Source organism: Castor canadensis, chromosome 7 (genome assembly GCF_047511655.1).
Source record: "Castor canadensis chromosome 7, mCasCan1.hap1v2, whole genome shotgun sequence".
Taxonomy (NCBI): Eukaryota; Metazoa; Chordata; class Mammalia; order Rodentia; family Castoridae; genus Castor; species Castor canadensis.
In genome coordinates, this window is record NC_133392.1 from 50,750,079 (window position 1) to 50,762,514 (window position 12,436).

The 12,436-nt window shown below is 38.3% G+C and overlaps 2 protein-coding genes across 7 annotated transcripts in view; one reads left to right on the forward strand and one right to left on the reverse strand.

Moving 5' to 3' along the window:
* Positions 1 to 4,230, reverse strand: part of LOC141424793 (uncharacterized) — a 352,524-nt gene extending 348,294 nt beyond the window's left edge. For all 6 annotated transcript variants that reach the window (XR_012449702.1, XR_012449704.1, XR_012449703.1 and 3 more), the window contains exon 1: positions 4,027 to 4,230. Coding sequence is in view for 3 of the 6 variants with exons in the window: in XM_074078900.1 (XP_073935001.1) it covers positions 4,027 to 4,061 (35 nt within the window). In the remaining 3 variants the exon portion in view is untranslated. The remainder of the gene's footprint in view (positions 1 to 4,026) is intronic.
* Positions 4,231 to 4,386: 156 nt separating this feature from the next.
* Phyhipl (phytanoyl-CoA 2-hydroxylase interacting protein like) overlaps positions 4,387 to 12,436 on the forward strand; it is a 61,207-nt gene continuing 53,157 nt past the window's right edge. The window contains exon 1 of the mRNA XM_020186970.2: positions 4,387 to 4,746. Coding sequence (XP_020042559.1) covers positions 4,641 to 4,746 — 106 coding nt within the window. The 5' untranslated portion in view covers positions 4,387 to 4,640. The remainder of the gene's footprint in view (positions 4,747 to 12,436) is intronic.

The window sequence follows — 12,436 nt, forward strand, 5'->3', positions numbered from 1 at the left end:
ATCATACAGTTTTGTTAATGTGGTGCATTGCATTGAGAGATTTGTGATGTTAAACCATTCTCCTGTTTTAAAAGCCTGAGTACACTAAACCATAAAGTTATCCTAAATATAGAAGTTCTCTGTGATTTAAAAGTCACTAAACTATTTCCAGAATTTTGTACTATAAAATTGACCAGTTATACTAACTAAGGATTTAAAAAGGGTTCTTTGTGTCCCACAATAGCAATATCCTTCCTTTATTGGGTTCTTTCTAGTTCATACAACACTTAACACGCATTAAATTTGATCTGCACAAGTCCAGACACTATTTGATTTCAGTCAAGACTAATAATTTACAATATCTGAGTTGCTTTCAACTTTCTCCTTCAATCATGAGCTTTCTTTTGCCCTTCCAATTTTAAGGACTTAGGAAAGATTATAGTAGTATAACGATTAAATTTCCTATGGAGGAAATTTTAAAACACTCCCTTATTTATTATGCATTTGTGCAGTTCATTTCTACTTACAGTTTTACTGTCATTATTTGCCCTCTGCCTAGCCATACAAATCTGGGTTGTGCTGAGGGCTGTGGAATCACCTAAGATGGACCTCTAGCCTACCAAAAGGACTCTGTTGCCTACATTTCTCTGGCTCTGATAAAATCATAAGGAAGTTGCAGCAGCATAACTAAACACATTCAAAGTATTGAAATTCAATCAATGAAATACCTCAGCAAACGGTGCAGAGTATCTTTCTGTGTAAACACTATGATATGTACTTAATATTTATAATATCACAGGAAAAATAAGAAATGTTTAGAGAAGATATAAATGTTTTGTGTGTTTGCAGGTTTTGGATGTATGAAACAAGTGTGTCACTGACAGAAAAATGTGGTTTTAAGTTGCATTGTAAGATCATGATAGCCTACTGTGCTTTCCTTTATATTATTATTATAGTTCCAATTCTGGTATGTTCACTTATGGACTCTTACCAAATTGCACCTATCCAAAGGTGATTTTTCATAGTGATAGAGGGACTAAAAACAATGTTTTATCAGAGGTGTTTGAAAGAACTAGGAACATTTAGCCAGAGATTTGAATACACATATACAAGAGGAAGAATTATTATTGTGTACTATCAATACAGGAAAAAATTAAGGCCTTTTTTGTTGTTCTTAAAGGCATATTTGGGCTCAGAATGAGAAAGAAATTGGATTCGTTCATGAAGGTTTTAAAGTGTATTGTTAGGAGATAACTTCTTATCAAGGTCCTCAACATTGGATAAGGTGTTCAATCAGGGTATGTTTGATGTCTTTCTCAAATTTGAATCTGAATCTTCATGTACACTAACTTATAAATCATGTGATTATACCTGTAAACAAAAATAAAAAGGGGGTTTGGCAAAGGGAATAATTTTTACAGAGCATCTACTATTCGAGTTGGATTGATGGCAGGATTTTGATTATAATAGTGGACACCTCAAGCTAACCAAGTGATTTAGTCATATGGGATTATAATTATTTATACTGCAATTTAACTATGAAAATAAAAGGTAAAGTTTTCCTTTTATCTAAAACTGACACAGCCTCTTTATGAAATTTCATTCATGGAGAAATAAGGAAGAAATAAAATGTGCTTTCAGTTTAATACAGGAAGAAGAAAACATGTTTTTTAGTATAATCCAGGAACCTGAGTCCAATCAGCATTTTAACTGGTTTCTTCAGGAAAAATTAAGTTTTGTTGGGTAAAAGGTCTTCAGTCTTATGATTTCCACCTTTGCTCACCCATCCTATCTTAGATTGTATCTGCAAATATCAGTAGAAGGGAGCTTCCATTACCTTGAGGCACTGGACCAGAGTTAATACATTTAAATGCTAACTTCTGCTTCCTCCCATGTCTGAAACAACACCTCTTTATATGCTTAGTTGCTTCTGTTTTTTCACTGAAGTTGTAGCTACAGAATTCATGGTCTGTGATTTCTCAGTTTGGTCTGGTAGCTCTCTCCAACTGATGAATCCCTTATCTTTGGTATTCAGATATCCCTGGTCTGGAAAGTCTACCTCATAGTCTTTGTAAAAGGATCATCTTGCTCTTTTAACATCAGGGTTCATGGCAGGTATACTAGTTCTCGACTCAGCTATCTCTGAGTACAAAGGAACTTTTAGCAGTTAAGGAAAATAAACTCCTGCCCTTCCTCTGCCTAATTATAATGCCCTGTTCAAAGTCCCTTCAATGTGGTCTCTGATTAACTTAACTAGGAGACATCCTCTCAGATGTCTGAGAACTGGAATAGAATTTTATTGTCCTTTCTTCCCCCATATCAATCTGGATATTCTAAAGCCACAAACCCTGATACTACATCCTCATGGTGGGAATTAATGAAATGTTTTTGGTTGCTTTCCTATAGCTCTTCTAACCCCTTTCCATAATTCTGTGAACCAAAGTAGAATTTTCTTCTACTTCTTTCTTCACAGTCCTCATCTTCCTTATATCAGTATCTGGGTGAAGCCATCAAAATGAACTTGGATAGCTTGGAGAAACTCATCATTTGGTCCACCAGATTTAGCTTAAGACAAAATCATTTTAGAGATTTCCCTGATAATTCAGACCTGGTTATTACTCCTATATACACTTCTATACTCTCCCATACTCCCTGTTTCTTAACATCCATAATCTACTTTTTAAATATTTTTATTTCCTGATAGATGTGGCTCCAAATTTCCACACCTAGTATATTGTCCTGGACATAGTAGGTGATTAATAGGTATTTGTAAGAGTTCTAGTTTTAATTAGATGCATGCTATATTTCTCAGTTGTGAATAAGTAACTATCCTAGTTTACACACTTCTATTTTGAGATTTGTAAATTTAAGAATACTCTGAAAGATGAACCCACTGTGGTTGGACTGGTATCAATTTCTAGATCTACAGAGCTAGACTTTTGAACACAGGAAATTTACCAGTAACTACTATCTTGCCATATTTCTTGGTAGATAATAATTTACCCTCTCCTTAGAGACACCCCCCACTTTAACACGTTTTCAAACATCAAAAAGAAGATTCATTTTCATTAACATCTAAGTTCATAACGAGGACGTTTCACTTTATGATACCTAATTACCTTTCACAGATTTTTACCAAGTTGCAATTATGCCAAGCTTTGTCACAGGCGTATTTTACCTAAAGCTGATCCTTTCATTTTATGAGGCTTCAATTAGTTAGATTTAGTCATGTTATGGCTAAAGTGATGTGACTAGAAAGGGTAGCATGTATCAATCTACATGTAAATTATTTATTGGTTAACCTTTATGTTTGAAATTAGAAAATCAATGAAAGGAAAGTAAATTTCGAACACCACAAAAGGTGGTGGCACACTATTTTTGACTGCAACATAGCAGTCAAAACCTAAAACCTACTCCAAAGAAGCAAATGGGAAGAGAGGTCAATTGGCTGTAACCTACAACTACTTTCAAAAAATTGCACAACTACTAAGTGCACTGCAAAATTTTAAGTGCTACTGAAAGCAATGGGCATACAAGTTTAGGGTCACCTGAGGAAACACAAGCCATTCTTCATTTTCTATTGTAGTGACGGTTCCTTCTACTCGAGACTAGGTGCTGCTCCCATCCCCACCCGCACCCCATTAGCGGCTAGAACAATGGCCCAGCGTGAACATTTCCTATCATTTATCCAATGGAGGAATAAAGCCTGACCGCAAGGAGGACTGGTAAGTAGCTGTCACCCTGAAGCACGTCGTCTGCTGCCTTTTCTGTACGCTAGCTGGCAACTTCTCATTCCCTGGTTTTTCTAGCAGCATTGGGTCCTGTCTGCCCTCCCTCAGCTGGTCTAAGCAGTCCCTGAAGCCCTCCACTCCGCGGGTAACCCGCTCACACTTGCAGCTCTTTCTGAGCAACATCCCAGCCGGGTCTGCAGGGTGCGAGCAGCGAGCGGACAGGGATCCTGAGGGGGGACCGGCAGCCTGCTGGCGTCGACACCCCAATACAAAGGGTCTGGGCCATTACTTTTCCAATCCTTGACAACCAACCAACCTGCACGCCCTCGCCTCCCCGTGCAGACGCCTCATCTCCGCTCGTCACTGTGAAAAAGCCAAGCCGCCATCACTACAAGAACGCGAGGCGAACGCGCAACGCGTAAAGCGGCGCGCACCCCCCTTCCTCTCCCACCCCTCTTCCCGCGCGCTCCGTCGTCCGACGCCTCACACGCGAGGTGGCCGGGGCCGTGGCGCCAGGGCAGCCGGGGCTGCGCGCGCGCACGTCGAAGGGCGGCGGGGGAGGGGCCGCCGCGAGGCCGGCAGGTTGGGCGCGTCCTCCCGCGCGCGTGCGCGCCCCTGCCGCCAGCCTCACGTTCCGCGTGCGCCGCGTCCCCTCCCGCCGGGAGCGCGCGCCTCCCGCCCTCGAGCCGGGTCCCGCTGGTTCTCTTCAGAGCCGCACACTCCCCCGGAGCTCCTGCCACGGCCGGCACCTCGGCCGCGGCTCCCCAGCCCCGCGGCTCAGCTCGGCTCCTCAGCGCCCGCGTCCCAGGCCCTCTCCCCTCTTAGTCACTCCCCATCTCTCTCTTTCCCGCCCTTCTCACCCACCCATCCGGCCCGCCGCCGAGCGAGCTTGGATACGAAGCAGGCGGGCTTGAGAAGGGGGTTGGAAAAATGGAGGTGCCGCGCCTGGATCATGCCCTCAACAGCCCCACCAGCCCTTGTGAGGAGGTGATCAAGAACCTCAGCCTGGAGGCCATTCAGCTGTGCGATCGGGACGGTAAGAGCGGCGGGGACCCCGAGGAGAGGGGCCAAGCCCGCGCCAAGGCACCGTGGCCGCTCCGGCCCCGCCGACGCCGCCCGCTCCGTTCCTCTCGGGGGCGCCGGCGTCTTTTGTCGTCCCCCCTTCCCGTATGCGAGTCCGGCAGGTGTGGCCCCCACGTCCGCCCCTTCACCCCAGAAACAAAGAACCCCGGGCTTGCGCCTGGGCCCTCCCACCCCCGCGCCACCTCGGTCCCCTCGACCCCGGCCTGGGAGCCGTTGGCTGTCGCCCGCGTCCGCTGCTGCCAGGACCGGGCGCTTGCGATCTTTGCCGCAGTCCGGGTGTCCTCGGTGTCCCCGCACCCGAAGGGGAGATGCCCCCGCCACCACCGGCACACACGCACTCGTTAGTTAGCATTCGGTGCCTGGAAACTTCTCGGTGAGCCTCCCCTCCTGAGCCCCCGCGGTGAGAAGTCTTTCTGTCCGCGGGGCTGAGCGCCGCAAGTGCATTTCAGCACCAAGGACAGACACTGGCTTCGCGGGCGCCGGCTCTGTGGTTCACACGCTGCTGTGCACCTGAAAGGATTGGGGTGCGCACCATTGTGTGCGGGCATCGCATCGCGCGGTGATCCTATTGTTAAAGTTGAGGCCCCCGCGGGAGGGCGGGCGCTGACCGCCCGAGCGTTAGCGGCTTAGGCTGCGCGCCCCGTGGGTAGTTAGAGCCTTGTCTGCTGGTGCTGGTGCTGCCAAGCGGAGCATCAGTGCCCTTGAGTAATGCGAAGGAAACTTCATTTGTAAAGAAGTCGCCTCATTGCCAGGTCATTGTAAAATTCTGCGGTTGACGAGGGAAAACCCGGCTACATGCTGTCAAGGAGACCCTGGATATTTATGGCTATAATTGAAAAATGTTTGACTATGTATCGACGTAATGACTGTAAAGATTTTTGTTCAAAAGTTATGTAGAGATATTAATATGTTCACGGTGGGGTCATAAAATGTATTAGTGTAACCCATATAGGGAGCAGAGGTCGTGTTTCTGAAGTCATTTCAATGGTAATAACTTGCTTAGGTATTGCTATTCAGTATAGTTTAAGTCAAGTGAGCACCAAATTACTTTTAAAAAAATTTAGTATTTATTAACACTACAAATTTATATGCAATAATTTTGAAACCAAAATTCAATGTCTTTGAAACCAATGAGACATTAAATAAATATTCTTTGCAAAGACTGCTTATATTTCCTTTATCAGTGGACTGTTTGGGTCACCGTAATAGTAAGTGCACATATTTGTGCTATCTATCTAAAAAATTCATCATTTTGGATTTTAATTTATACTTTCAAATAATGATTTTGTAATGTTAGCATCGTAAATTCTGAGATTGGTTCGAGAGACAGCCAAGACTCTCATAAAAGCAGATTTGGTTTTTATTTACTTCAATGATTTATCAAAAGCTCATTCTTGCGATAATGGGAAGTAGGTAATTCATTATTGCTACTCACAGCTCAGTAATCTCAGTATATAAAATTGCCTTCACCACATTTCAAAGATAATAGAAAAATAAAAAATTTTATGAAGTTTACAGACTTAATGTAGAATGCAAAATTAATGCTGCATTTACTGTGTTCTCTTCTGTTAGAGTAGTAGCTATTTTACTCTGCTAGTATTTTTTGGTTGGTTGTGTTCACATGAATCCTGCAAAATGAGCAAATTATTTAATGGGAGTTGAAAGCACTAAGCAGTATCTATGAAAATTATTATTTGTATGTCTCCGATTGACCAGACTAATCAGGTTTCAGTTTATAAAATTGCTTATACCAACAATACAAAGAGCTAAGTCTTCAATTAGAAAATCTATAAAACCTTGGAAAACTGGTATTAGAGAAGTTGTTAAATGCTTAACTCTTTTTTTCTTTGTGACAGTACCTTATGTGTCAATTCCAAAAACATTAAGTTGTCTTCATGGGACTAAATTAGAGGAGATAATATAGTTGTTTTTACAGAACAGTTTATGAAGTGTTGAATTAAATTTGTCAGCCAGACCTTACTTATCATCGTTTTATATTGAATAATTTTCAGTGGGCTATTTGCTCCTTTCACTTCTTTCACTTTCTTCCCTTTCAGATCTCATTTATTTTACTTTCATAAATTTATAGCGTAGTAAGGCAAGGATGTGGCAAAGAATGTGGCAGAAGATAAATTTATGTGCCCAAGTACATAGCAAGAGCTATTATTTTCATCATTTTATGGTCATAGAAACACATTTGTCTTATTTGCTCTTTACTTTCTCATTTTATTTTACTGTACTAATTTGGTAATGAAAAAATGGGAGAAACATAATTTCTTTGAAGTGGAATAAAGTACAGCAGAGAAAGTATAATATGATTGTTAAATGTACATTCCTTTTACCCTCTGTACAGATGTTTTAAATTTTGTAATGTTTTACATATTGTGTGAACTAAAAACTATAGCTGCTGGTGAACATAACTGTATGTCTCTCATGTTTTCATGGTCTCCTCTTTTGTTTTTGTCTGTTCCTTGCCATTTTCTTATAAATTGATGTTCACAGTATTAGTATCAGTTCACAGTGGTTTTTTTTCCAGTTTCTCAAAGTATTTAGTAGTCTTGAAGAATATAAGTTACAGTTCAAGTGATCATGTAATTGGATTTTTAATTAAGTAAAGGGGTTCTTATGAACATAAATTACTATAAGTAGTCTTAGGCCTGTATATTTTGTTGCTAATGCATTGGCCCTGACTGGGACTTACTTGTAGTTCAAAGTGAAGAAGATTCTGGATTGATTGCTACTAGTAAACCTTTGGAAGATGTACTGTAGATCTAGGGGATTCTATTAATACCTTTGGCAAGTAGGAGAGTATTTCTGCTGTGCTGATGTATACTCAAGCTGCATACACAATGTACTTTCATAATGACTTTTCAAAAAATTGAAGGGGAGAAACAGTTTTTCAACTGGAAGCATCAGTAATATAGGAACCCATTTCCAGTTTCTTTGTGTAGTTGCTTGAGGTGTTTCCTGACCTGTGACAGAACAAAGTAACTTCCCTCACCTCAGAATTCTGTGTTACTTCTGTTTCTCTTTATTTTTTCTTGTTGAAAGGAAAGCTTTATCTACATATTGACATACCCATATCCACATTCCCTATATTCTTGTTACGGTAAGATAGAAAATACAAAATTAATTTGTTTTATAGTACTAATATCAGCCCCAAGGCTTCCTACCTTTAGCAATATTATTTCTATGAAGTAGGGCATTTCGTGGCTGCCTGGGTATGGTTTACGAAGTTTATCGTGCTAGTCAACAAGGGAATACATTTTAAAGAAATTACATAGACAAACAGAGATTTCCCTGTCAGTTCCCGGTCTTTGTCTCTAACAATAGTTCTATGTTTCTTTGTTTTGCATATTTAAAAAAGAGATTCATTTAAATATTGACGTTTTCATTTAAATTATAAGTCAGTTGGGACCTCCTTATTTATGCTTATTGACATGTGAATTAAACACATTTTATCTTTGGAAACTTAAAGTAACCCAAATGCTTAGTAGCACAGTGCCATGTTAGATAATTCTTAATAACATTTTCTGAAACAAAGAAAGATCTAGGAAGAATACTTACTTTTAATGCCTGTTGCAAGATTGTAAGGTAGTCATTATTAAGTCTTACTGACATACAATATAGCATACTAGTAATACCATTTTAGATCGGATGACCTCTATTAGAATATTGACTGGATAGCCATGTAATCTTAGGCAAATTACCTGTTTTATCCTGAGGTTTTTTCATGTAAAATGGGTATAATAATGTTAATCCTGTTATTTGAAATAATAAAATGAAGTATTTGTACAGCATATATTACAATTCTTGATTCAAAATACAGTAATAACTACTGCAAATGGAATATTATTCACATACTTTCTTGTGTTCATCTAGTACTTTTTTATCTCTATTTTTGCCAATATTTAAATCTTTGTTGTTTTTCATAATTCCAATTTTGTGTTATTAGGAAATCACTTCAACTCACAACTATAAATTAAGAATTTTAAAAGAACAATAAATTTAAAGTTCACAGTTGCAGTACTTTTATCACTTATTTCTGTTTTGTCATTCCATTACTAATATCTTTGTCAGTCTTAGTCCTAAAAGCTGTTTTCAGCTTCTAGTTCAAATCTGCTATTAGCTGCTTTTCATGTGTCTTGTGACCTTATAAGTCAGTGTTTGCATCATAACCTTTCCCTGTTCTTGCAGAGAATATTTTTCTTTGTGACTTCTTTCTAAGGATACGTCTGCACTAAATCATGACGTCTGGATTCATTTCTTTGACTCAGATACGATTAAAGATACTGTAAATTTTCACTAGTGATCATAGAACAAAATAAAATCTAAAACAAAAAGTTTGAGAGCCATCAGATTATATTAAGACAATACATATTCTTCGTGGGGTTCTAATTCATTCCCAGGAAGACCAAGAAGTTATTAGAGGGAAAGTCACATCAAAGGATATGTGACCAGACTCCCTCCAGTGGTAGAATGACTGATATGTCTTAAGTAGTAACACTGGCAACTTGCTGTGCTGCCCAGGTAGGCCAGTCAGAAATCTGTTCCATATTTAGCATTATTTAGACAACTTCCAAGTCAATTAATTTTTGTCTCCATTAATAGTTCCTCCTCATTTAGGCCAGTCTTGATATTTTTCCACTTATGTGAGTATACTTTCTGGTCTACTTTTATATTCTATATTGGGCTTCAGTAATAATAGCAGTTCTCTTTCACTTTTTGCAGCAAACATAATTCTTCTAATTTCTGGTTTCCATTATCTGCCCTTAGTAGATACATAACTTTAAATTTTGTATAATATGCTTCTTTCTTGTGTTTATTTTCCATTTTAAATATATCTGTAACATTTTTATACTTTATTGAAGTCCTTTGTTACTACTCTAATACATTCGTCTCATTCTTTAACTGTTCAAAATATTTTGTTATTAACAGACAGTAGTTAAGCTGTTTTACTGAGCAGGCTGTGTTCTATACACATGCATTTGAGAAGCAAATCAGTGTTTGGGAAGACTTGTAGCAGAAAAGTAGAGTCTAGGCAGAAAAAGTAGGCAGAAAGCTTCAAAATGCCTTGTTCTCTATCTGTAAGATAGTGAATGACAATGGTATAAAAGAAATACAAGTAACTGCTAAGAATTTGTGATTGAATTATCATGCAAAGTGCTATGCAATCAGGAATAACTAGGATGTTAAGTCTGAAAAGTTCTAAAAATCAGAAGAATCACTGACAGGAAAGAAAGCAAAGAGAAGGGAATAATATTTAGATATCTTGATGACATCAGTGTTTTGTATTTCAAATTTCAGGTCTCAGGCAACATCCAGATACATCCTAACTCCTTTTCCAGAGGTACTTCCTTCTCATAGATATTATATCACCAGGACAGTACTATATACTGCTTTGTCATTGTCTCAGTGTGGATCACAAGAGAAGCCACATTAGTTGTATGCTATGCTCTTTTTCATTCCTACTGCTCAAAAACTACTTATAGTATGATGGTAATACTTTTAGAATCGTTACTGTATAAAATAAACATTTGCTACTTTAGAAAGGAGTGTGAAATAGATATTTTTGAATCATCTGCATAATGACAGTGTTGAAATCTTGGGAGACTCTTTAGAAGGATTACTCTGAAACAAGAAAATTTGAGTTATATTAAAACAGTTGAAAACTAACACTAGGAGACCCCTTGGAAGGTTACAACAAATGTTCAGGAGTTCTTGTGTTCTTGGAAAAAGAGTTCTAGAATGGGGAGAAGAATTGCCCATAAAGATATATGTTCCACCAGGGAGATTAGAAGGTTAGGATTTGATGTCAGCTTCAGAGTGGTTTCTTACTTTGTTTCTCACTCATTGGAAGAAAAGAGTGAACAAATCCTGGGGAAGACCAGCTTTGAACCCCAAAGATGAAATAAATCTACAATCCAGGTTTGTTAAAAATGCAAAGAAGCGTTCTAAATTTTGAGGTTGCTCAGTAGGTGTGAACTGAACAAAGAACATCACACTTGGAATTATAATTAGTTTTGTTTGTCATATTATGAACATTTGAGCTAAGGTCATGGTTCATTTAAGAGGCAGCTCTGGGGATTTTGCATATATATTTGTTGTAGTGGTTGTGGCAACTTCTGTAAGTAAATCTGTCCTTTTGTTTTCTATAGCCTGTGGAAGTGCTGTTATCTAATAATAGTGTGAAAAGCTAGACATGTGCCATTAAAGACAAGTCACAAAAGATTTTTCAATATGTTTTTTTGAAAAATAGTGTCTTCTATGAACCTGAATGTTGGTAAATTTCTCAGTCTTTAAATTTTAAGAGCTGGTGACTAATGCCAACAATAATCAAAATAATTTTGAACATCTGCTATGTCATAGAAACTTAATGGCTACATTTTAGAGTTATACTTGTGATATAGACCAGGAGTCAGCAAATTCTGGACTTTCAGCCAGATCCACAAGACTGTTGCCTGTTTTTATAGGCAAAAATTATTGAAACACAAGCATTTACATTTATTTACATATTGTTTCTGGCTACTGTCTTGCCACAGCAGCAGAGGTGAGTAACTGTGACATACCACACAACTCCAAAACCTTAAAATACTTACTGTTTGGTCCTTTATTTAAAAATATATTAACATCTATTGTAAAAGATTGAAACTATAAATTAATCCCTCATGAAAGGGATAAAAATATTGAAAATACAGTTTCTGAAAGAGAATTGTATACTAATTTTGCTTTTATATATTACCATGATTTTGAGATTATACAGATCATCAGAGAGCCATAAAAACTGAATAATGCTACCATGCAATAAGTTACCTCTTTGTGAGATTAGTCCAAGATGGGTGGCCCTCTAGGCCATTGTGTCTGATAGGCAATGAGAGAAACAAGCCCTGATTTTAACTTGAAATCTAGCCTTCATATAACTTAGTTTAAAAAGAAATGCTGTTTACTAGCCAGGCATGGTGATGTACACTTTGAGTCACATCACTCAGGAGATGGACGCAGGAGAATCACAAGTTCAAGGCCAGCCTGTGCTACATAGTGAGACTCTGTCTCATAATAGTGAGACTCTGTCTCAAAAAAAACAAAACACAGAAATGAATGCTGTTTATGCACAGGTATTTCCAAGTACACTTATAATTCTATTAATAGTTTATGTTTTAAAATGTTAGCGATTATGTGGACTCTGAGAATATGTATAGTTACGATGATAAACATTATAAAACTTTATCTAAGTATTATATCCATCCTTCTAAAACCAAACTATCATTTAAAAAGAGTCAAGGTGTAATTCATTTTCCTGTTGTCCTGAAGTAAAAGACCCGTTAAAAGCTTAGTCACCATCTGATACTTAATAAAAATATTTAAAACAATTATAGATTAAATTTAAAAGATGACAAAAGTTTTAGTAGACATAAAAATCAACGATTCTTTTAAAAGGTTCTATATGATTAATTCTAGTTTTTATGTATATCTTTTAATAGACTGGTAGTTTATAGAACATCACTTGTGGGTGAAGTACACTTCTGCGTAGCACCAGGTAGAAGACAGTGCCATTCTGTTCTTTGATGATTAGTTTATAGGTACTAAACTAAGATTCTCAGTTTGTTTCCTCTTGTTCTTTTCCTTACATCCTATTTTTGCTA